Consider the following 25,326-nt stretch of genomic DNA (forward strand, 5'->3'; position numbering starts at 1 on the left):
TTGCCTGTGTCCCAATATGTGGTCTATTTTTTAAAATGTCCATTGTGCACTTGAGAAGAATGTATGTTCTGTAGTTTTGGGGTAGAATGTTCTATAGATGTCAATTAAGCCCATCTGATCTGGTGACTCCTCTAGGATTGAAGTTTCTTTGCTAATTTTTTGTCTAGAGGACTTTTTCAGTGATGTTAATGGGGTATTAAAGACTCCTACTATATGCCGAGACCGGTTTGGCTCAGTGGATATAGCGTCGGCCTGCGGACTGGGAGGTCCCAGGTTCGATTCCGGTCAAGGGCATGTACCTTGGTTGCGGGCATATCCCCAGTGGGGGGTGTGCAAGAGGCAGCTGGTCAATGATTCTCTCTCATCGATGTTTCTGACTCTCTATCCCTCTCTCTTCCTCTCTGTAAAAATCAATAAAATATATCTTTAAAGACTCCTACTATGATTGTATTGCTGTCAATCTCTTCCCTGATATATTTCAGAAGGTTTTTTAAATGTATTTGGGTGCTCCTGCATTAGGCAGATAAATGTTTACCAGAGTTATATCCTCTTGTTGTATTGATCCCTGTAGAATTATGAAGTGGCCTTCCTTGTCTCTTGTTATGGTCTTCACTCTGAGGTCTATTTTGTCATATATAAGTATTGCTACCCCAATTTGTTTTTCATTTCCATTTGCCTGATACATATTTTTCCATCCCCTCACTTTCACTCTGTGTTAGTCCCTTGTTCTGAGGTGAGTATCCTGTAGACATCATATATATGGGTCATGTTTTCTTATCCATTCATTCACTCAATGTCTTTTGATTGGAACATTTAATCCATTTAGATTTAATATTATTATTGATAAGTACTTGTTTGTAGCCATTTCTGTACTTTATGCCTGTGTTCCTTCCTCCCTTTCTTTTCTTTTCTTTTTTTTAATAAATCTTTATTGTTCAGATTATTGCAATTGTTTCTCCTTTTTCCCCCCCCATATCTCCCCATCACCCGGTTCCCTCCCCCTCGTTGTCCTTATCCATAGGTGTATAATTTTTGTCCAGTCTCTTCCCATACCCCCCACACAGACATCCCTTTCCCCCTGAGAATTATCATTCCACTCCCATTCTATGCCTCTGATTCTATTATGTTCACCAGTTTATTTTGTTCCTCAGATTTTTAATTCACTTGATTTTTAGAATCACTTGTTGATAGATATGTATTTGTTGTTCATAATTTTTATCTTTACTTTTTTCTTCTTTTTCCTCTTTTTAAAGAATACCTTTCAGCATTTCATATAATACTGGTTTGGTGGTGATGAACTCCTTTAGCTTTTTCTTATCGGTGAAGCTCTTTATCGGCCCTTCAATTCTGAATGATAACTTTGCTGGGTAGAGTAGTCTTGGTTGTGGGTTCTTGCTATTCATCACTTTGAATATTTCTTGCCATTCCCGTCTGGCCTGCATAGTTTCTGTTGAGAAATCAGCTGACAGTCGTATGGGTGCTCCCTTGTAGGTAACTAACTGTATTTCTCTTGCTGCTTGTAAGATTCTCTCTTTGTCTTTTGCCCTTGGCATTTTAATTATGATGTGTCTTGGTGTGGTCCTCTTTGGATTCCTCTTGTTTGGGGTTCTCTGCGCTTCCTGAACCTGTAAGTCTATTTCTTTCACCAGGTGGGGGAAGTTTTCTGTTATTATTTCTTCAAATAGGTTTTCAGTATCTTGCTCTCTCTCTTCTGGCACCCCAAAAATTCGGATGTTGGTACGCTTAAAGCCATCTCGGAGGCTCCTTATGCTATCCTCACACTTTTGGATTCTTCTTTCTTTCCGCCTCTCTGGTTGGGTGTTTTTTTCTTCCTCATATTCCAGATCTTTGGTTTGACTCTTTGGGTGCGGTGGTCTACTCTGTATATTCTTTATTTCAGACAGTGTATGCATAATTTCTGACTGGTCCTTTTCCATTTTTTTGGTATTCTCATTTAGGTCCTTGAAGGTCTCTTCAAGTTTCTCAGCAGTTTTTAGAAGATTCTTGAGTAACCTTATAAATATGGTTCTGAACACTTGTCGTCCATTAGTTTGCTTTCATCTATCTCTCCTACTTGTGACATACTTCGATGTCTCTACATTTTGGCTGCCTCCCTGTGTTGATGGAGTGGCTTTGTGTGGTCGGTGACCTACAGGAGCCGGTAGCTCAGCTTCCCCAATCACCCTAGGTGGTCGCTCTTGGTACTCCCCTTTGTGGGCTGAGTGGAAAGTCTTGGTGTAGTTAAAAGCCCTGATTGCTGTTGGTACACTGGGAGGAATTGACCTCCGGTCCAATTGGTTGTGAGGGCCTGCTGTGTCTATAACGGAAGAATTGCTGTGCTAGAGACACAGTAGGGCTTTGGTGCTCACTGAGTCTGCCTCTTGAATGTGTCCCTTATGAGAGTGGTTGAAATCTGGTGTCGTCCACACCGACAGAAAAGTCACTCTCACTGTCCAACCGATGGCCGAGAGTCCCGTAGGCGTCTGGGTCCCCCGCGTGTCCCCAGAAACTGGAGTTCAGAGTGGTTGGGATTGTTGGTATCACTGGCGGGAATTGATCTCCAAGCCAGTTGGCTGTGAGGATCAGCAGTGTCTCCGCTGGGAGAGCTTCTGTGCTCAGCTTGGGTGGGGTGGAGTCTCAGGGTGGCACAGACAAGCTTTGGTTTCCCGTCTGCTCTGCCCTAAGAGGGGCAGTTTCTCTGTGCCCGAATTAATGGCTGCGAGCCTCTGAGAAGGCAGCTTTCGAGCCTCTCCCGCTGCCTAACAGATCAGTTTCTCCCCAGCTGGGGCTGGATTTCAGTGCAGACCGGAGGTTTTGTTTTTCTCCCGAACGAGAAATCCAGTCACTGGGAGGGCTGTGCTCAGCTTGGATGGGGCGGAGTCTCAGGGTGGCACAGACAAACTTGGTTTCCGTCCGCGCCGCCCTAAGAGGGCAGGTTTCTCTGTGCCCTAATCAATGGCTGCGCGTCTCTGAGAGAAGGCAGCTTTCGAGCCTCGCCCACTGCCAAATAGACCAGTTTCTCCCTGACCGCAGCTGGATTTCAGTGCAGTTGGGAGGTTTTGTTTTTCTCCCAAACGAGAAAGCTAGCCACGCAGCGTCTGCTGCCCTCCCTCTCCGCGCGCTGCGAGCAAGCCTGCCGCGTATTCAGCCGCCCGCCCTTTCCGCGCTCACAGATCTCCGCACCTCCACAGCTCCTGAGGCTCAGCGTCCCCCTCTCTTTTTTTCTCTAGTTGTAGGTTTTCCACTCTGCCAGCTTTCCGGTGGTTCTGGACGGTGTGCGCTCGTTTTCCAGTTGTAGTTTCAAAATTGTTGTGGTAGGCAACAGTTAGGTGTTTACCTTATGCCACCATCTTGTTTTCTCCTCTTTTTTTTTTTTTTTAAGTGATTTGATGTCCCTCCCTTTCTATTTCTTCTTTTTACAGCATTCCCTTTCGAATTTCTTGCATTGCTGTCTTGGTAGTGATAAATTCCCTTAGCCTTTTTTTTTTGTCTGCGAAGCTCCTGATTTTCCCTTCAATTTTTATTGATAATCTTGCTGGATAGAGTATTCTTGGATTGAGTCCCTTGCTTTGCATCACTTTGTATACCTCCTTCCATTGCCTTCTTGCTTGATGTGTTTCTGTTGAGAAATCATTTGATAGTCTGATGGGGGATCCTTTGTAGGTAACTCTCTGTCTCTCTCTTGCAGCCTTTAAGATTCTCTCTTTGTCGTTAACATTTGCCATTGTTATTATGACATGTCTTGGTGTGGCTCTTTTGGGATTCATCTTGCTTGGAACTCTCTGTACTTGTGTAACATTTTTCTTCCCCATATCAGGGAAGTTTTCTGTCATTATTTCTTCAAATAGATTCTCTAAACCTTGCTGCTCTTCTTGTCCTTTTGGCACCCCCATTATACATATGTTACTTCATCTTGTGTTGTCCCAAAGCTCCCTTAGGTTCTCCTCCTGCTTTTTTAATTTTTTTTTTCTCCAGTGTTCAGATTGGGCTTGTTTCTCTACCTTATCTTCTTCCTTTTTAAAATATATTTTATTGCTTTTTTACAGAGAGTAAGGGAGTGGGATAGAGAGCTAGAAACACCGATGAGAGAGAAACATCGCTCAGCTGCCTTCTTCACACCTCCTACTGGGAATGTGCCCACAACCAAGGTACATGCCCTTGACCGAAATCGAACCTGGAACCTTTCAGTCCACAGGCGGACGGCTCTATATACTGAGCCAAACCAGTTAGGGATACCTTATCTTCTAACTCACTAATTCACTCCTCTACTTCTTCTAGTCTACTGTTGAAACCTTCCATGGCGTTTTTGATTGTAGCTATATCACTTTTGATTACTTCTTGATTTTTGCATAGGTCGTTGATTTTCTCATACATCCAGTTTATGAACTGTACGACCATTACTCTGACTTCCTTTTCTGTCATGTTGCATGCCTCAGTTTCACTTATTTCTTTCTTGGTGATGCCTCTTTTTCTTTTCTCTGGGGATTGTTTCATTGTCTCCCCATTCTATCACCAGTAGATCCAATCACTGAGTTGCAGGGGCCTGGGCCATGTGCAATGGAAGCTTCATTCCACCTAGTGTCACTGAAGAGCTCTGACACCAAGACATGTTGCTGCCATGGGTCTGTGTGAGCCCCGCTCACCCAGGATCAGAGTCACTGGTGCTCAGTGCAGCCTCATACGTACACCTAGAATCAGGGACCCCACCTGCACCTTGCTGAAAAAGAGACCCCACTTTTGTGTGCCGAAAATTAGAGTCCCCTAGAGTATTCCAGCAGTCAATGTCCCCCATGCCTGTGCCAAGAATCGAGTATTGGAGTCTCTGTCGCTTGGGTGTGCCCTCATCCAGAATCAAAGTCAGGTGGCACAGCTGCCCTGATTGTGCCTAGGGTCTGGTCATGGGAGCGCGAGCTGCGGGGAAACAAACTCCCTGTGTCTGTGTGCCCAGGCTCAAATTCAGCGCAGACTCCCTGTGTGGGCATGGGGTCTTTTTGTGGGAGTGAGAGCTGCAGAAAACAACCTCTCCATGTCCGTGCCCCTCAGGTCAAATTCAGATCAGCCTTCCTGTGTGGGCAGGAGGACTGTTTATGTGGAGAGGGTCTAGCAGTTCCTATGCAGCTGCAGTGGGCCAGGGAGGAGGGGCATGGGCTCTGTGACTTACAGAAATCCACGGTCGGGGTGCCTGGAGTCTTGGTGTCCTTGTGTCTGCAGCTGTGGTCGCAGGTCTTTTACCCAAGTGGCTGTAGGGTTCCAGTTTGCGTCTGAGACCAGATTGGGTAGTGGTGAGGCTAGGATCCTAGTCTCAAGCAGTTCTGTTCTTCAAGATGGCGTAGTTTCTGTGCCGGCGGTGTCCTCCCTGGAGTGTTTGCAGTGGCAGCGTGGTTTCGCCATTTAAGACTGTCCGTTTTGGCAGCCCCCTGTAGGACCTGCAAGATCTGACTGTCCCTATCTCACACACACACACACACACACACACACACACACACACACACACACACACCACATGTCCACACACTCCTCTATGGCTCCCTCACTCTCCCTCCCTACTTTCTTGCCAGTTGCCATCTTTTCCCATTTTTATTCTTTATGTCTGTGTTCCTTCTTCCCTTCCTATTTCTTCTTTTTATAGCAGTCCCTTTAGATTTCTTGCATTGCTGGTTTGGTGGTAATAAATTCCCTTGTCCTTTTCTGTCTGTGAAGCTCCTGACTTCACCTTCAATTTTGAATAAAAGCCTTTCCGGGTACAGTATTCTTGGATTCAGACCCGTGATTTGCCTGACTTTGTATATTTCATTCCATTCCCTTCTGGCCTGATGTGTTTCTGTTGAGAAATCAGTTGATAGTCTGATGGGATATCCCTTATAGGTAATTTTCTGTCTCTCTGGCAGCCTTTAAGATTCTTATTTTGTTGTTGGTGTTTGCCAATCTACACTAATAAAAGAGTAAGATGCAAATTGACCATAGCTTCATGATGCCCACCAGCCAACTAGGAGTGAGTATGCAAATTAACCCAACAAAGATGGTGGGTTAATTTGCATACACAGGCGTCGAGCAGCAAGGGGCAGGGCAGGACACAGGCATTCCACACTGCCCCAGCAGCTCCGGGCCTCTGGGCAGCGTGGGAAGGTGGAAAGGCGGCTCTGGCCAGAGCAAAGGTGGTGCTGGCAGCCAGGGAAGGAAGGCCCATTCTTGCAAGAATCTTTGTGCATCGGACCTCTAGTTTAATTATAACGTACCAGTCTTTTTGATATCTTCCAGAAGTTTTTTTTTGGTGTCAGTCCTTTTGGGTTCATCTTGTTTGGGAGTCTGTGAGCTTGTTGGACTTGTGTGAGTTTTTTCTTCCTAATATCAGGGAAGTTTTCTGTCATTATTTCTTCAAACAGGTTCTCTATCCTTTGCTAACTTTCTTCTTCCTCTGGTACCCCTTTGATGCTTATGTTGCTCTGTTTCCTGTTCCCAATGTTCCCTTAAACTGTCCTCATGCATTTTAAGTATGTTTTCTTTTTGTTGCTCCCATTGAGTTTTTTTCTATCTCATTTTCTAATTTGCTGATTCAATCCTCTGCTTCTTCTAACCTACTGTTAAATTCCTTTCAGTGTATTCTTTATTTCATCTATATCATTATTCATTTCCAATTGGTTGTTTTCAATGGTTTCTATGTCATTTTTCATGCTGTTGAGCATTCTAAAAAACCATTATTTATACTCTATTTCTGATAAATTGCTTGCCTCCGTTTCTTTTACTTCTCATTCCAGAGTTTCCTCCCATACTTTTATCTGGGATCCGTTTCTCTGTTTCCCCATGTTTTCTGTTTCTTTGTGGGTTCCCCCACCCTTGTATTGGATAGGACTGCTATGCGTCCCAGTCTTGATAAAGTGTCCATCTTGTGGGACCCCTTGGTATACTTTTGATGCAATAGTAAATAGGATTGTTTTTTTTAATTTCACTTTCTGTTAGTTCATTGTTAGTGTATGAATATCAAACTGGTTTCTGGATTTTTATTTCGTATCCTGCTATTTTTCTAAATTCATTTCTCAATTCTAATAGTTTTTGGGGAAATATTTAGAGCTCTCTGTGTAAAATCATGCCATCTGCAAATAATGACAGTTTTAGTTTTTGCTTTTTAATGGATGACTTTTATTTCTTTGCCTTTTCTGATGGCTGTGGCTAGGACGTCCAGTGCTAAGTTGAATAAAAGTGATGAAAGTGGACATTTTTGTCTTGTTCCTAACATCAAGGAAAATGCTTTTAGATTTTCCCCAGTTAGTATGATGTTATCTATTGGTTTGTAATATATGACCTTTATTATGTTGAGATTCATTACATTTATTTTTACTTTTCTGAGAATTTTCATCATAAATGATAGATTTTGTCTAATGCTTTTCCTACATCTGTTGATATGTTCACATGATTTTCTTTATCTTTCATGTTGTTTATGTAGTATATTGCTTTAATTGTTTTTACATACCTGGAAACATCTTTCCATCCCAGCAATAAATCCCCCTTGATAATGGTATGTGATCTTTTTAATGTATTGCTGAATTTGGTTTCCTAATATTTTGTTGAGGGTTTTTGCATTTGTGTTCATCAGGAATATTGGCCTATAATTTTCTTTTTTTGTAATGTCTTTGTCTGATTTTGTATTTAGGGCAAAGCTGGCCTCATAAAATAAACTTGGTAGCTTTACTTTCTCTTGAATTTTAAAAAACAGGTTGAGAAGGGTAGCTTTAATTCTTTAAAATTTTCAGTAAAAATAAACTATGATGCCATCTGGTCCAGGACTTTTGTTTGTTGGGAATTTTGTACTACTGATTCAATTTTGTTAGTAGTTATTGGTCTATTCAATTTTTCTGTTGTTTTTTTAAATTAAGTATTGAAAGATTGTACATTCCTAGGAACTTATGCATTTTTGTCCACATTATTCAACTTGTTGGAAAATTATTGTAGTATTTTTTATAATCTTTTGTCATTCTGTGTTGTCAGTTATTATTACATCTCTTTCATTTCTATTTTATTTATTTGGGTCATGTTTCTTTTTTTCCTTAATCTGTTTAAAGGTTTATTAATCTTGTTTATCTTTTCACAGAGCTAGCTCTTGGTTTCATTGATCTTTTGTATTGTGTTTTTAGACTATTGTGTTTATTCCCCATCTTATTTTTATTTTTTCCTTCTTTCTTCTCACTTTGGGCTTTGTTTGTTCTTTTTTTTAATTCTCTTTAGGTGTAAGGTTATATTATTATTTAAGGTGTTTTTTTTTTTTTAATGGGCCTGCATTGCTATGAATTTCTTCTTAGAATTGCTTTGTCTGTTTTCCATAGATTTTATTTATCATTATGATTTCATTTTCATTTGTCTCAAGGTTTCTTTTGATTTCTTCCTTGATGTCATTATTAACCCATATTGTTTAGTAACATGATATTTAATCTCCATGTGTTCTTACGTTTTCTTCTTGTAATTAATTTGTAGTTTCATACTATTGTAGTTGGAGATGATACTTGATATGATTTCCACCTTCTTAAATTTATTGAGACTTGTTTTGTGGCTTATCATGTGGTCTATTCTGGAAAATGTCCCATGTGTGCTTGAAAAGATTGTGTATACTTTCTGTATGGATAACCTATCCTTTGATATCAATTATGTGTTAAGTTCCTTACAACTACTATATTTCTAGCTATTTCTCAATGTATCTGTCAATATTTGCTTTATAAATTTAGGTGCTCCTTGTTAGGTATATAAATGTTTATTAGAGTTATAGTCTCTTGTTTAATTGATCTTTTTATCATTATGAAATCTCCTTGTTTGTCTCATACTTTTTTAAAAGTCTATTTTGCCTGATATCATTGCTAGACAAGTTTTTTTGTTGTTGTTTTCATTTACACGTATCCTTTTTTATGCATTTACTTCCTGTTTGTATGTATGTTTCTATCTGAAATGGTTCTCTTTTAGTCAGCCTACTTTTGGTTCATGTTTTCTTATTTATGTATCTACCCCATGTCTTTGATTGGAGTATTTAATCCATTTATATTTAAGGTGATTATTGATAGGTATATAGTTTTTGCTATTTATTATTCATATTTGTGCTCTTTTCTGTTAAAGAAGTCCCTTTCCATTTCTTGTAATACTGGTTTAGTGATGATAAACTCCTTTAGCTTTTTCTTTTTTGGGGAAGCTCTTTATGTCTTCTTCAATTCTAAATTACAGCCATTCTGGGTAGAGTAATCTTTTTTTTTTTTATTGTTCATATTATTACAGATGTTCCTCTTTTTCCCCCCATAGCTCCCCTCCACCCAGTTCCTTCCCTACTCCAGGCCTTTCCCTACCCCCTGACCTTGCCCATAGGTGTAAGCTCTTTGTTCAATCTGTTCCTGCAATCCCACAACCCTTTACCCCTGAGAATTGTCAGTCTGCTCCCTTTCCATTCCCCTGATTCTATTACATTCACCAGTTTATTCTGTTCATCAGGGTTTTTAAAAAATATATATTTTATTGATTTTTTACAGAGAGGAAAGGAGATGGATATAGAGTTAGAAACATCGATGAGAGAGAAACATTGATCAGCTGCCTCCTGCATACACCCCACTGGCGATGTGCCGCAACCAAGGTACATGCTCTTTACCGGAATCGAACCTGGGACCCTTCAGTCTGCAGGCCGATGCTCTATCCACTGAGCAAAACTGGCTAGGGCCATCAGGTTTTTTATTCACTTGATTTTTAGATTCACTTGTTGATAGATATGTATTTGTTGTCACTTTGTTGTTCAAATTTTTTTATCTTTACCTTTTTCTTCTTCTTCCTCTTCTTAAAGAATACCTTGCAGCATTTCATATAATACTGGTTTGGCGGTGATGAACTCCTTTAGCTTTTTCTTATCTGTGAAGCTCTTTATCTGACCTTCAATTCTGAATGATAGCTTTGCTGGGTAATCTTGGTTGTAGGTTCTTGCTATTCATCACTTTGAATATTTCTTGCCACTCCCTTCTGGCCTGCATAATTTCTGTTGAGAAATCAGCTGACAGTCATAAGGGTACTCCCTTGTAGGTAATTAACTGTTTTTCTCTTGCTGCTTTTAAGATTATCTCTTTGTCTTTTGCCCTTGGCATTTTAATTATGATATGTCTTGGTGTGGTCCTCTTTGGATTCCTCTTGTTTGAGGTTCTGTGCGCTTCCTGGACTTGTAAGTCTATTTCTTTCACCAGGTTGGGGAAGTTTTTAGTCATTATTTCTTCAAATAGGTTTTCAGTATCTTGCTCTCTCTCTTCTTCTGGCACCCCCATAATTCTGATGTTGGTACACTTGAAGTTGTCCCAGAGGCTCCTTACATTATTTTCATATTTTTGGATTATTTTTTCTTTTTGCTTTTTCATTTGGGTGTTTTTTGCTTCTTTGTATTTCAAATCTTTGACTTTATTCTTGGGATCCTCTAGTCTGCTGTTGAATCTTTGTATATTATTCTTTATTTCAGTCTGTGTATGCTTAATTTCTGACTGGTCCTTTTCCATCTCCTTGAGGGTCTCACTAAATTCCTCGGAGGTTTCTAGAAGATTCTTGAGTAACCTTATAACTGTGGTTTTAAACTCTATATCCAGCATTTTGCTTTCATCCATTTCTTTCATTTGTTTCTTGTTTTTTTTGTCTCCATATTTAGGCTGCTTTCCTGTGTTTATTTATATGTACTGTGTAGCTGCTAAGTGTCCTTGAGTTGATAGAGTGGTCTTGTGTGTTAGGTGTCCTATAGGGCCCAGTAGTTCAGCCTCCCCAGTCACCTGAGGTTGACACTCTTGGTGCACCCCTTTGTGGGCTGTGTGCACAGTCTTGTTGTAGTTAAGCCTTGATTGCTGTTGGTATCACTGGGAGGAATTGACTTCCAGGCCAATTGGCTGCGAGGACCAGCTATGTCTACAATGGAAGATCTGCTGTGCAGGAGACACCCTTATGGGGCAGGACTGGCTTCAGTGGGGCTTTGGTGCTCACCAAGTCTGCCCCTTGAGTATGTCTCTTATGCATGTGAGGAGTTGTAATCTGGATGGTCTCACATTGACCACTGGGTACACTGGCTCTTGGATCTCCAAGGAGGTGCAAAGTCTGCCAGTGCCTGGGGCTGCCCAGTAGGAGCTACAGAGAGATCTGCAGATTCCTCCTCTTTGTATGGCTTTTGGAAGTGCCCAGATGAGGCCCAGCTGGGAAGCAGGGCAGGCTGCTGCTGTCGGGCCTTGGGCCTTCTTTTGGAATCTCTGGGGCTCTCTGACCCAGCTGCAGCTTGACAGGTTTTAGGTGGAGAAAGGACAGACCATTCATATGCAAAAGCCGATGTGCACAGCTTGGGTATGATTGTAAATTGGGTGGGGCGGGGTCTCTGGAAATCACCAGTGCAGAGCAAACAGCAATGGCTGCCAGTCAGCCCTGCACCAGAGAGGTCCCCGGGTCTCCTTGTCCTGTGCCTCCATGCAGGAACAATGATCGCTGGGAGCACCTCTGAGAGAAAACTGCCCTCACGTTCCTGTCCCAATGCCAGACAGTCCAGTTTCTTCTTGTATGTGTCTGGGTCCCCCAGAGTCTCACCCGGAACTGGAGTTCAGAGCAAGCGGGAGCTTGTAACTCCCTCCTGATTAAAAGAGCAGCACATCCAGGTGCCAGCACTTTCCGTGTCTCCACACATACTACCAATCTCAGTGCACTTTCTTCACCTCTCTAATTGTGGAACTTCCACTCAGCCAGCTTTCCCACGGTTCTGGATGGTAGTTGTTCTACCTTTTAGTAATTTTGATGTGATTGTGAGAGGCAGCAAGTGTAGGTGTTTACCTATGCCACCATCTTGGTTCTTCCTTGGTAGAATAATCTTGATTATAGGTCACTTTGAATATTTTGTACCAGTGCATTCTGGCCTGGAAAGTTTCTGTTGAGAAATCAGCTGACAGTCTTATGGGAGCTCCCTTGTAAGTAACTAAATGCTTTTCTCTTGCTGCTTTTAAGATTATCTCTTTGCTTTTATCCGTTAGCATTTTAATTATGATGTGTCATAGTGTTGTCCTCTTTGTGTCTATCTTGTTTGGGACTCTCTGCACTTCTTGGACTTGTATATTTCTTTCACCAGGTTAGCAAAGTTTTCAATTATTATTTCTCTCTTTTCTCCTTCTGGTACCCCTATGATGCAAATGTTGTTACCCTTGATGTTGTCCCAAATATTCCTTAAAATATTCTCATTTTTTAAAATTATTTTTTCTTTTTGTTGTTCCTAGTTGGTGTTTTCCACTACTTTGTGCTATAAATTGCAGATTCAGTCCTCTGCTTTATCTAATTTGCTATTGATTCCTCTTAGTATATTTTTCATTTTAGTTATTTCATTATTCATTTTGACTAGTTCTCTTTTATGGTGTCTATGTCTTTTTAAAATTTACTGCCTCTTGACAACTGGAAAACAGAGCAGACACCATCCAGAACCACCGGAGGGCTGGCTGAGCGGATGCTCTACAACTAGAATAAAAGAGAGGGGGACGCGGGATGATGCTGATGCCGGTGAGCCAAAGATCACACTTTAAGAACTACGGCTCTGGCAACACAATGGCGGCCTGGAACGTGCTTGGCGCAGTTCCCCTGGCGGTCCCCGGCTGAGGGGATGGCTCCGCTCGCTGCCGAGCACGGACAGACGAGCCCCTGGGGGACATGGGGTGGGAGACTCCGTGCTTGCTGACCTCTGAGTCCTTCGAGAATCTCTGCTCACCGGAGCTTCCCCGAGCCCGCTGCCCAGTGAGTTCCGCGGCAGCCGCCCCGGAGCTTTGAGAAAATAGCTGGAGGAATTGCTGAGAAGGAATTGACCGACAGGAATTGAGATCAAGAAGACGAAGCCCCGCTGGGTCCCGGGTCCGGGTGAGGCCACGCGCCCCTGGGTCCGGGCGAGGCTGGGACCCGGGGCAGGGTGAAGCTGAGTCCCAGGTCCGGGTGAGGCTGCGCGCCCCTGGATCCGGGTGAGGCTGGGTCCCAGGTCCGGGCGAAGCCGCGTGCCCCTGGGTCCGGGTGAGGCCACGTGCCCCTGAGTCTGGGTGAGGCTGTGTCCCGGGTCCAGGTGAGGCCGTGCCCTTGGGTCAGGGTGAGGCCGCGCCCTTGGGTCAGGGTGAGGCCGCGCCCTTGGGTCAGGGTGAGGCCGCGCCCTGGGTCCAGGTGAGGCTGGGTCCCGGGTCTGGGTGAGGCTGCGCCCTTGGGTCTGGGTGAGACCGCGTGCCCCCGGGACCGGGTGAGGCCGCGCACCCCCGGGTCTGGGTGAGGCTGGATCCTGGGTCCGGGTGAGGTCACATGCACCTGGGTCCGGCTGAGGCCACGCGCCCCTGGGTCCGGGTGAGGCCACGCGCCCCAGGGCCCGGGTGATTCTGGGTCCCGGGTCCAGGTGAGGACACGCGCCCCTGAGTCCGGGTGAGGCCGCGCCCCTGGGTCTGGGTGAGACCAAACCAGAAGGAGTCAGACCTGCATTACCACCATTGGTCCACCATCCTGAACTGAAAAGTCAGTGCTGACATGTACACATAAGGAACTGGTGGACATTGAAATTGGGTCTCAAAAGATCTGTTGGTCCACAAAGAAACTCACTACAGACTTATTCATTTGCCTGTCAGCATAACTATTATTGCTCGTCTCACATTCGGTTCTTATAAGTATATTTGTAGTAACACATGATCTCACTCAGCTAGGGGAAATGATGAACAACCTAGACTGATGAACAAGAACAGACCCAGAAACAAGGAGGCATCGATCGGACTGTCGGGCCTCAGAGGGAGGGGAGGGGAGGGTGGGGGTAGGGGGGAGAGATCAACCAAAGGACTTGTGTGCATGCATACGAGCCTAACCAATGGTTAAGGACAACAGGGGCGTGGGGGCATCAGTGGGGAGGGGTGTGGGATGGGAATGGGGGGATGAGGACAAATATGTGACACCTTAATCAATAAAGAAATTTAAAAAATAATAATAATAAAATAAATAAATAAATAAACAAACATTTCAACAACAAAAAACAAACAAAAAAATGTACTGCCTCTTTGTTGAAGTTCTCACTAACTTCATCTATTCTTCCCTTAATTTCATTGACAATTCCAAGACATAACTAGGGGTCACCAAATTTAGGCCTAATCCAGCTTGCTGCCAGTGTTTGTAAGATATGTGAGTTAAGAATTTTTGTTTGTTTGCTTGTTTGTTTTTACTCTCTTTCAATTTTTTTCTCAGTTCCCTGTGGCTATCCAATAATGGCTTTTAATTAAAAATAAAAAGAATATTTTAGGACATGAGAAAATTATATAACATTCAAATTTCAGCATTCATAAATAAAGTATTATTGGGACATAGTGGCAACTATTCGTTTTTGTATTGTCTGTGGCTGCTTTCATGCTGCAATGGTGGAAATGAGTAGTAGTGACTAATCATATAGTCCACAAAGTCTAAAGTATTTATTATCTAGCCCTTTACAGGAAAAGTTTGTTGACCCCCTAACTTAAAACATGCAGACTTTATTTATTTTATTTTTTTCTGTTAGGATTGAGGAATCTTCCCCAGATTCATGTGCTGACTTTGGCAGGAGTGAGGTAGAGGGTGAATCCTGCAATATAATAACACATTTCTCCTATGTGAAAATGTAGATTTCACTAAGGAGATTCCCAGAGAATTCCAGCTCTAAATTTCCTAGAATTATCTTCTGTGCAGAGAAGGTTTTGAATGCCCATGCCTAACACCTCTTTTTCTATATTTCCTATATTTCTAAATGATATGCACTGACCTGTTGGTTTGCAAATACCAGGTGATTTGCATACATAGGAAATTTGTTTTGTACTTAGTGATATCATCATACTTAGATATTCAAACACTGACTCCAGGGGGCAAGCCCATTCAGGAATACAAGTGGCATATAAAGAGGTGTTGAGCAGATATATGTACATCAGAGCCATTCTCAGATTTCATTTGTGATCTGTCATCCCTGGTTTGGAATTGATCAAGTTTGATTCTGTAGTTACACTCTATCTTGTTTGTTTTCTGGTGGATCAAAAAAAGGCTTTTTCTTTCAAGCCTTTCAATCAGAATATCACTAAACCCATCCTGAAATATGAGTAAATATAGGCAGATTACATTATAAAATATGTATTTCCCAACTCTCCCCAGTGATGTGCATCACAGATAAGTAGGGTCAGGGCTTGTCTTTGTGGATCAACAGACCTGGGTTCAGGTCCAAATTTGGTTACTTTCTGGTTATTAGTCATTAACTCTGTGCTATTCCCATGCTGGGCCTTAGTTTCCTCATCTGTGAAATGAAGATAATATTATATACTTCACAACAGTGTTATGAGATTTCAACAAATGATGGTCTTTAAACTTCCAGTATGCCTCACATATGGCTGTGCTCAATAATTAGAAATTGTTTTGATGATAACAGTTCACACTTATCTCTTTCCCTACATTGCTTACACTTTCTCATTGCTTTCTTTTCTTGCCTTTATTTCTCTCTCTCACTATATTTTTCTCCCTTTACATTTGTCTTTGAAAATATTTTTCCTATCTCTGTTCCCTTCTCTCTCTCTCTCTCTCTCTCTCTCTCTCTCTCTCTCTCACACACACACACACACACACACACACACACACTCTCTCTCTCTCTCCTTAATCTGGTGTATATGTGTTTGTATAAAAAGGAAGTGCAATCTCCTCCTATCGTGATCCAAGGAAATTCATCTATCAGATACACATTCTTTCAATAATCCTTTCAACAATCATCTAAGAAGAACCTATTTTATGCAGGAGGCTCTAGGGAAGTCAGAACTAACAAGACTGACAAAGCCCTGTCCTCATGAAGCATATATTTTGGGTAGAGGAAGCCAGATAATACTCATCCTATCTAATAAAAGAGTAATATGCAAATCATCACTCCACTACACTCACAAGCCACGCCCACCAGCCAATCAGAAAGCGAATATGCAAATACATCCAACCAAGATGGCTGCAGCCTCAATGAGCAGCCATGGTGGGAACTGGGCGATTGGAGCCGAAGATCAGAGGGGAAGATTGGAGCCAGCTGGGGTCCCCCACAGGTGATCAGAGCCAGCTGGGGTCCCCTGCAGGCGATTGGAGCCAGCTGGGGTCCCCTGCAGGGGATCGGAGCCAGCTGGGGGTCCCTGCCCAGAGCCCAAGCCTTGGCCAGAGGCTTGCAGCCTTGGCTGGGGGTGGAGCCGGGCGATTGAGCCAGCTGGGGGTCCCTGCAGGCGATCGGAGCCAGCTGGGGGTCCTCTGCCAAGGGCTGGAGGAAGGCCTTGGCAGGGGCGGAGCTGGAGATCACAGGAGATAGGTGTGAACTATAGAGGAAACACCTTTTCTGACCGCTCATTGGCTAAGCTCCCTGTATGCCACTGGTAATATTCTTAGTAACTTGGGTATAAGAATCCAAAAAGGTGATCTAGGGCTTTTCCACCACACTCCTGGAGAAAAAAACGAAGGTCCGCTGCTGGAGGGCTAAGAAATGTCATAACCTGCCCTAGCCAGTTTGGCTCAGTGGATAATGCCTAGGTTTGCCACCCACAGAGTCCAGGTTAGATTCTGATCAAGGGCATGTACCTAAGTTTCAGGCTCCTCCCTGGCTGGGGCCCAGGTCAGGGCTCATGCAGGAGGCAAGCAATCAAAGTATTCCTCTCACTTTGATGTTTCTCTCTTGTCTTTCCCTTTCTCTTTCACATTTTCTAAAAGTCAATGGAAACATATACTCAGGTGAGGATAAAAAAAAGAGAAAGAAATGTCATATTCTATGAAAGACACATCTTGAAAATGCCTAAAGAAAGTTGTCATTTTTTCTTGGTGAAGGGACTGGGGTCGTGTTGATGAAAACACCTTGGTGGCTGCGGTGACTGGCAGTGGCTGCAGCAGCGGGGTGATGGGGCTGGTGCCTTTCCCTGATCAGCCCGGTTGTCTCTCAAAGGGAGGCCAGACTGCAGCTCCCAATGGGTAGCGGGCCTAAGCCGTCAGTAGGACATCCCCTGAGGGCTCCCAGTATGTGAGAGGGGGCAGGCTGGGCTGAGGAGACCCCCCCCCCCAGTGCACGAATTTCATGCACTGGGCCCCAAGTATGAACAATAAACATTTTAAAATTGTATCAGATAGTGGGAGGTAATAAAAGGGAACCAGGGCAGGGTGAGGGACCGAGTCACAGGTAAAGAGAAGAGTTGATGAGCTAAGATCCTGAGGGTGGCTTATGTAAGCCTGAGGCATGATCAGATGAAAGAAGCTATGGGGAAATCTGTGGAAAGATACTGCTAAGTAGAAGGATTAACCTAGTGAAAGTCAGCAAGACAGGAATGAGTTGGTGTTCCAAAAAGACATGGAAGTAGCCATAGTGAGCAGAATGATGAAACAAGAGGAGAGAGGAGATGAGCATGGAGAGTTCTAGGTCACATGGAAACTTTAGGGCAGGTGTCCTCAAACTACGGCCTGCGGGCCACATGCGAGTGTTTTTGCCGTTTTGTTTTTTTACTTCAAAATAAGATATGTGCAGTGTGCATAGGAATTTGTTCATAGTTTTTTTTAAACTATAGTCCGGCCCTCCAATGATCTGAGGGACAGTGAACTGGCCCCCTGTTTAAAAAGTTTGAGGACCCCTGCTTTAGGGCAAGAGAGGAGTTGGACTCTTACTCTAATTGCAGTTAAAAGCCCCTGCATGAAAATTATATGCGCTGACCTATACTTTAAAAATATCTCCTTGGTAACTTGGTGTAAAGGGTGCAAGAGTGAAAATACAATGGCTCTTTAATGACACTTATTGAAGCCATTCAGGTGAGAGATGGGGCTGGCATGCATTTGTGTGATAGCAGGAAGATCGGAAGAAGTGGGCATGTTTGGGATATGTTATCAAGACAGAGTTATAGCACTTGCTGATGGATTGGCTAAAGGATGTAAGGGAAAGAGAGGAATCAAGGATGACTCCATAGTTTTGACCTACTCTGTTTCTGTCACTGGGGATACAGTGCTGAAAAGGAATTCATCAATGGTCTAGATTGTTCCATGTAAAAAAGTGTCCTAAACATGGTTTTGGACAGAACCATCTTGTATCATATAATGCATAGCCTCCTTCTTGGAAGAAATCTGATTTCTGCTAAACATGATTAAGTAATATTTCTGATTAACTTTAAAGGGATTGAAGCTTGTTGTAGAGAACCAGACACTCACCCACTCTGCTGGAAGGCAAGAGCCTCCCACCGTTTTTTTCTTCGGCTTTCTTTTGTGTGTGTGTGTGTGTGTGTGTGTGTGTGTGTGTGTGTGTGTGGTATAAAATGTCCTTCCCAACAATAAATCTTTAACTTGAGTGACTAGAGGCCTTTTCACTTTCAACAATATTGTAATAAAACTTTGACACATGCTCATAACTAAATGGTCTGAAAAAAAATTTTAATTTAATAAATCTTTATTGTTCAGATTATTACAATTGTTCTTCCTTTTTCCCCCCACCCAGTTACCATCCCACCCTCTGCCCTTACCCTCCCCCGCACTGTCCTCATCCATAAATGTACAGGTTTTGTCCAGTCTCTTCCTGCTCCCCCCACACCCCTTTGCCCCTGAGAATTTTCAGTCCACTCCCTTTCTATGCCGCTGATTCTATCATATTCACCAGTTTATTCTGTTCATCAGATTTTTAATTCACTTGATTTTTAGATTCACTTGTTGAAAGACATGTATTTGTTGTTCATAATTTTTATCTTTACTTTTTTCTTCTTTTTCCTCTTTTTAAAGAATACCTTTCAGCATTTCATATAATACTGGTTTGGTGGTGATGAACTCCTTTAGCTTTTTCTTATCTGTGAAGCTCTTTATCTGACCTTCAATTCTGAATGATAGCTTTGCTGGGTAGAGTAATCTTGGTTGTAGGTTCTTGCTATTCATCACTTTGAATATTTCTTGCCACTGCCGTCTGGCCTGCATAGTTTCTGTTGAGAAATCAGCTGACAATCCTATGGGTACTCCCTTGTGTTGGAGACCGGGTGTAAGCTGACATGGTCCTTGCACCCGAAGGGACTAGCAAGGCTGTCCTCTACCCACACAGCAGCAGCACAAGAGACTTTCTTTCATTTAGTAGCTAACAATGTTAATATGTCAATAGTTTTGATTTCTCTCTTATTGTTTTGTTATTATTTATTAGCCAGAGTTTTGCTCTTAACATTCAAGTTTTGAAAATAACATGTATGTAATTTAGTTTTACATTGGCATTGTTTGCAATTGTTTTAATATTAGAGCTTTATTATTAATGTTTAAATTTTACTTTTATTATTGGTAGCCTAAAAAACAAAAAAGGGGATCTGTTGGAGACCGGGTGTAAGCTGACACAGTCCTTGCACCCGAAGGGACTAGCAAGGCTGTCCTCTACCCACACAGTTTTCCCAGGCTTGTTTGGATGGTGGTTATCAGTAGGATGAGAGCAACCTTTCATGGCTTGCCAAGAAGTCTGTAACTGTTTACTGAAATTTACTATACTGAGAATCTGCCTGATTTGCTGTACCGAGAATATGTCCTTCTGCTCTGTCTCTCCCTTAGAGATTAAGAGGAACAAAGAGTACATTGCTCTTCACAGGCCTCCTTTTCAAGTGTTTGTGTATAAAAGTAATTACGCAGTTAATAAACTCGCTGCAGTCTCTCGAGGACCTGCAGTCCTCCCGACCCCGCTTTCCTGTCTTTCTTTCTTTTCTCAATTCCCACCTCCCTACCTCAGCCCGGTTCAACCGTCAGGCTGGCCCTGACACCCTTGTAGGTAACTAACTGTTTCTCTCTTTGTCTTTTGCTCTTGGCATTTTAATTATGATGTGTTTTGGTGTGGTCCTCTTTGGATTCCTTTTGTTTGGGGTTCTGTGCGCTTCCTGCACTTGTAAGTCTATTTCTTTCACCAGGTGGGGGAAGTTTTCAGTCATTATTTCTTCAAATAGGTTTTCAGTATCTTGCTCTCTCTCTCTTCTGGCACCCCCATAATTCTGATGTTGGTACGCTTGAAGTTGTCCCAGAGGCTTCTTACACCATCTTTAAATTTTTGGATTCTTTTTTCTTTTTGCTTTTCCAGTTGAGTGTTTTTTGCTTCTTTGTATTTCAAATCTTTGACTTGATTCTTGTGGTCCTCTAGTCTGCTGTTAGGTCTCTGTATAATATTTTTTATTTCAGTCAGTGTATGTTTAATTTCTAGTTGGTCCTTTTTCTTATCCTTGAGGGTCTTGCTAAATTTATCAGTCTTTCCTAGGAAATTCCTGAAAAACCTTATAACCGTGGTTTTGAACTCTATATCCAGTCGTTTGTTTTCCTCCATTTCTTTCATTTGTGATCTGTTTCTTTGTCTCTGCATTTTCACTGCTTCCCTGAGTTGGTAGGGTGGCTTTGTGTGTTAGGTGTCCTATATGGTTCAATGGGTCAGTCTCCCAGTTACCTGAGGTGGACACTCTTGGTGCACCCCTTTGTGGACTGTGTGCACAGCCTTGTTGTAGTTAAGTCTTGATTATTGTTGGTATCACTGGGAGGGATTTACCTCCAGGCCAATTGACTGTGAGGATCAGCTGTGTCTACGCTGGGACAACTTCTGTGCTGGTAGTTCTCTTCATGCACACGCGCGCGCGCTCCTCCAGACCTCTGCCTTCGCGGTTGCCCTTAGTTTCCGCCCCACAGTCCAGAATCCCCCCGTATAAGCCTGGGTCCTCAGGGTCTCGCCTGGAACTGGAGTTCAGTGCAGTTGGAACTGGGGTTCAGTGCAGTTGGGAGCATTTGTCTCCTTCCTGCTAGAGAAAGCCATCCAGGCACTCAGCCACCTGAGCGCATATCTCCGTACCTCAGCCTTTTACAGTTCCTCTGATTTGCCTTGTGCTTTCCTCTTTCCTTCTAGTTGTAGAATTTCCACTCAGCCAGATTTCCTGTGGTTCTGGATGATGTTCATTTTGTCTTTTAGTTGTAGTTTTGAAATTGTTGTGCGAGGCAGCAGTTTAGGTGTTTATGTCGCCATCTTGGTTTCTCTTGAAATTTTTATTTTCGAAAATAATACTCATGAACATATTCCATGGTAAAACAAGAGAAATTTTTTGAAACCTTAATAGTAAGAGGGAAATAGCCACCAACTAGTATTTGGTATCTGAATTATTAAAATAAAGTTCATTGTTAATAAATGTTAGTAGTAATTGCTAAACTCTGGACTATAAAGGCAAAAATTATGAAGAATTTCCTGTTTTATTATAGTAGATTATGTATCTACTTGAGTCTTACAAGATTTTAAGAGCTTTAAGGACCCAAGTACATCATCTTTTTTTTTTTAAAGGTAAAGAAACTGAAGCCACGAATGGGTTAATGATTGCTTTGGATTGCACAGGATTAAGTAAAGATTTGACCCTGGGTTCTCAGAGGCCTTGTCACCATACAGACTGTGTATATACAGACTGTGCCTGCATGCTTACAGTAATTTCCTGCTTCATTTCTTAGTAAAAGTTGTTTGCATTTTAAATATCATTTTAGTAACTAAAATAAAATTTTTTCTTTCTTTCAGTTTCCCTTTCAAGACAATCTCTTTCAATCCATGTATTACCCTCTTCAGTTGAAGTTTTTGGAAACTGTACACACTTTATGTGGACGAATCCCACAAGTGTTTCTGAAGCAAATTGAGAAAACAATGAAAAGGGCTTATGAGAAGCATATCATCATGCATGTTGGCCCCAACCAGATGCGCTGAATGTTTCATCTTGTTGCAGTTAATCAGGCATCTCACTAATGAGGAAGAGTCGTCTCTAAGCTGCCTGGGTCATTTCTGTGTGAATATCTAATGGTGCTCTATGACATTTGAGTTTTAAAAGCTTTTAAATGTTGCTAAATTAGTTGCCCCTAAAGAAAAATAGGCTTTATTTTTTTTTCTAAAATGCTATTTATCTCTCTCTAGTTATTTTTAAAAATATGTTATTACTCATCTAACATTGTTTAGGTTGAGCTAGCTGTGAAAAAGGAACTTTTGTTAGACCTTCAATTCCTGTTAAGTGTCTGAAACAGTATCAGTGACATTTGAGTTGAGATATATATATATATATATATATATATATATATATATATATATTATTGATTTTGGAGAGGGAGGGAGAGATAGGAACATCAATAATGAGAGTCATCGATTGGCTGCCGCCTGCACAGCCTCTACTGGGGATGGAGCCACAACCTGGGCATGTGCCCTAACTGGGAATCGAACCAGTGACTTCTTGGTTCATGGGTTGACACTCAACCAGTAAACCACCCCAGCTGGGCTGAGGTGATATATTTATTCTGTATTCCTGCAACTCTTTCTATGCAATTGGCTCTTTCACACCTTTGTAATTGAAGTAATACATGCTTGTTGTAAAACAAATTTTAAAAACTTGTAGATAATTTAGTTTAATGAACCAAAAATCAAGATTAGATTAGCCATAATTCTACCAGCCAGTGAAAAAGATTGCTATTTTAATGTAGTTCCTTCCAGCTTTTTCACCACAATTTCTATCTTTACTTGCTGGTTATCTTCCCCATTGTATCACATATCTAAAACAGGTAGTCTGAGTAAAAGCTGGCCCGTATGTTGAGATTTTTATGTAAGAAACTAAAAAGTTGACAAAACCATCTCTAGGGTTGCTTTTCTAAGAAAACTTACTGAAATTTGTGGAAGACTGAATCATAAGAAGTGCCTATGAAACCACAGCTTTTGAGAGAAAATTGACTAATTGTATTAAACCTGGGGGGTTTATTTAGCAAAAAGATAGAATTTTGTTTGCCCACAGACAAGAACATTTTATCTCTTACATCATCAGTAGGTGTGGCCTCCTCTCTTTAAACTTTTGGGCAACTTTGAATTTAATCTGCACAACATAAATAGTGCAGCTGACTCATTGGTAAGGAAATTTAACTTTCTACCAGCCTTAGAAAGGTCTCTAACATTTTTCCGTTCTCTAGGGTTACCCAGCTTTTAGTCAAGGAACCAGATAGATCTTATTGCTTAGCTATAGATGGGAAGTTCTATAGTCTATTCCCCAAGGAGAACTGACTTAATCCCTAGTTACTCATGTAGCTGGCATCAGCATAACGGTGTTGTGCATAATGCTTTATTTATCTCAGAAAACTTGCATAAATGATCTCCTTGATGTATGCAACAGCCCTGTGAACTTAGTAGGGACCTGTATTATCTCCACTGGGCAAAAGTAAATTATAACATCCTGGGTTTTTTTTAAAAAAACATATTAACTGCTTTTCATTATATTTAAGCAACAATCTGAAAGTATAAAATTAAAAATATTATTTTGTTAATATAGCATGATATCTTATATGTGGGGATCCAGTAGAACATCATAGGTTTTATAATTAGCAGAAAAAGTCTTATCCTGCCTTAACCAGTTTGGCTCAGTTGATAGAGCGTTGGCCTGTGGACTGACAGGTCCCAGGTTCGATTCCGGTCAAGGGCATGTACCTTGGTTGCGAACACACTCCCAGTAGGGAATGTGCAGGAGGCAGCTGATCAATGTTTCTCTCTCATTGATGTTTCTAACTCTCTATCCCTCTTCCTTCCTCTCTGTAAAAAATCAATAAAATATATTTTTTAAAGAAAAAGTCTTATCCTAAAAAAATTTATGAAAATCTCAGCACTACAAAGAAATATATAACTATTGATCAATATTGGTATGGGGCACCATTATGGTACTAACAAATTTAAATTCAAATTGTTAGAGTTATAGCTCATATTTTCTCTTTGCTCCATTGGATGGCTTGTGGTTTATTATTTCTGTTAAGGAAATTACCATTATGATGTGAAACTTGTCTCTTTGTTGTTGTATTTTATGTTTTCTCATTTTGCCACTAAAGGTGGTATCATTCATTATATCTAAAGGGTATGGGACAATTTTGGGGTTGTCTTTGGTTGGGGAAATGCATTCTATACATCCACAAATAGGGTTTTAGTGGAAGAGCCAGAATGTGAACTTGGTTCCCTGACTTCCATTCTCATTTTCTTTGTGTTTGTTCAGCATGGCCAGTAAACCCACAATGTCATTCTGATTTGTTGGTGAAGCACAGATCTAATGAAGTCCCTTTCTTCCTTTGGCGAGTCCTACAAAATAATCTGCTAAAAAGACTCTGAATACATCAATAACTTTTTTTTTTTTTATGAGAACCAAGTTTACCCAGAACTCTCAGCTATTGGTTCTGGTCTTAACATGAAGAATAGGATTTCCAGCAAAGGTCAGTCATAGAACTCCAAGAACATTCTAGAATGATGCATTATGAAAATGTAAAACCTTAGAATTTGGTTTGGTTTTCTGCCTTGGAATCCTTTTGCTATATTCTGAAATTTTAGGTAGTTTGGTAGAGAATTTAGAGAAAATTTGCTCTTCCAATCCCTGCTACCTGAAGTTCTTATCCTACCTAATAAAATGGTAATATGTAAATTACCATCACTCCGCTACACCCACGATTGGGCCAGAGGGAGGCGCAGGGGGCGGGACTCAGGGTGGCCGGGGTAGCCGATTGGGCTGGTAGGACGCTGAGCTCCCGCTGCTGGCAGCGCGAGCTCAGCACCTGCGCCATGGCTGTGCTGCGGAACAGAAGGGGGCTCTGGGGCAGTGAGCTCACGTCCCGCTGCGGACCATCAAAAGCGGGGGAGCTGGGTGCCTGTCTGCTCCGCCACCAGGCCTTTCAGAAGCCTCCGCCGCTTCTGAAAGGCCTGGTGCACCAGCGGACAGACACCCAGCTCCACCGCGATCGAAAGCATGTAGGGGACCCTACACGTGCATGATTCAATCATGCACTGGGCCTCTAGTTTTCTATATTTGTGATGTTACTATGAGGCAATATGTTTTCTGCCTTTGATAATTCCCAGAAAACTACTACATTGGTGCCTTGGAAATTGGATAATTACAAATTTTAATTCAGTGAACTCCTAAGCATTCCGTCTGTAGTCTGAAGTTTGCCAAAGGGAATGTTGCCTCGTGTGCCACATTGAACGTCTGTATGAAAAGGCATAAGACTTGTCCTCTCCTCTCCTCTGCTCATTTCCTTTAAAGTCCTGTTTAGTGCACATGACTATGGAGTTCCACTGGAGACTGAAAGAACACTTCCTGAGAGCAAAATATGACAGTATTGAGATTGAAATTGAGATGGTCATTAGCTGAGTAACTATAAATGCTAATGATGTTTTTCCAGTATTTTTCCAATATAAATCTCAAAAAGTGTGACTTACTTTGAAAATTCCAATATTTAAAAACTTAACTGGCTAGAAAATCTACTTAAGTTTTCCTTCAACTTCCAAAATGACAATTTAGCATTTAGGGTATAATGTTCCAAACTTTAGTATGTATT

At 41.9% G+C, this 25,326-nt stretch overlaps 1 protein-coding gene across 1 annotated transcript in view; it reads left to right on the forward strand.

Annotated features, from left to right (window-relative positions):
• Window positions 1-21,971, forward strand: part of GXYLT2 (glucoside xylosyltransferase 2) — a 75,463-nt gene extending 53,492 nt beyond the window's left edge. Inside the window, exon 6 of the mRNA XM_079795699.1 lies at window positions 21,512-21,971. Coding sequence (XP_079651825.1) covers window positions 21,512-21,694 — 183 coding nt within the window. The 3' untranslated portion in view covers window positions 21,695-21,971. The remainder of the gene's footprint in view (window positions 1-21,511) is intronic.
• Window positions 21,972-25,326: the final 3,355 nt, after the last annotated feature.

This window comes from Cnephaeus nilssonii (assembly GCF_951640355.1).
Source record: "Cnephaeus nilssonii genome assembly, chromosome: 17".
Lineage (NCBI taxonomy): Eukaryota > Metazoa > Chordata > Mammalia > Chiroptera > Vespertilionidae > Cnephaeus > Cnephaeus nilssonii.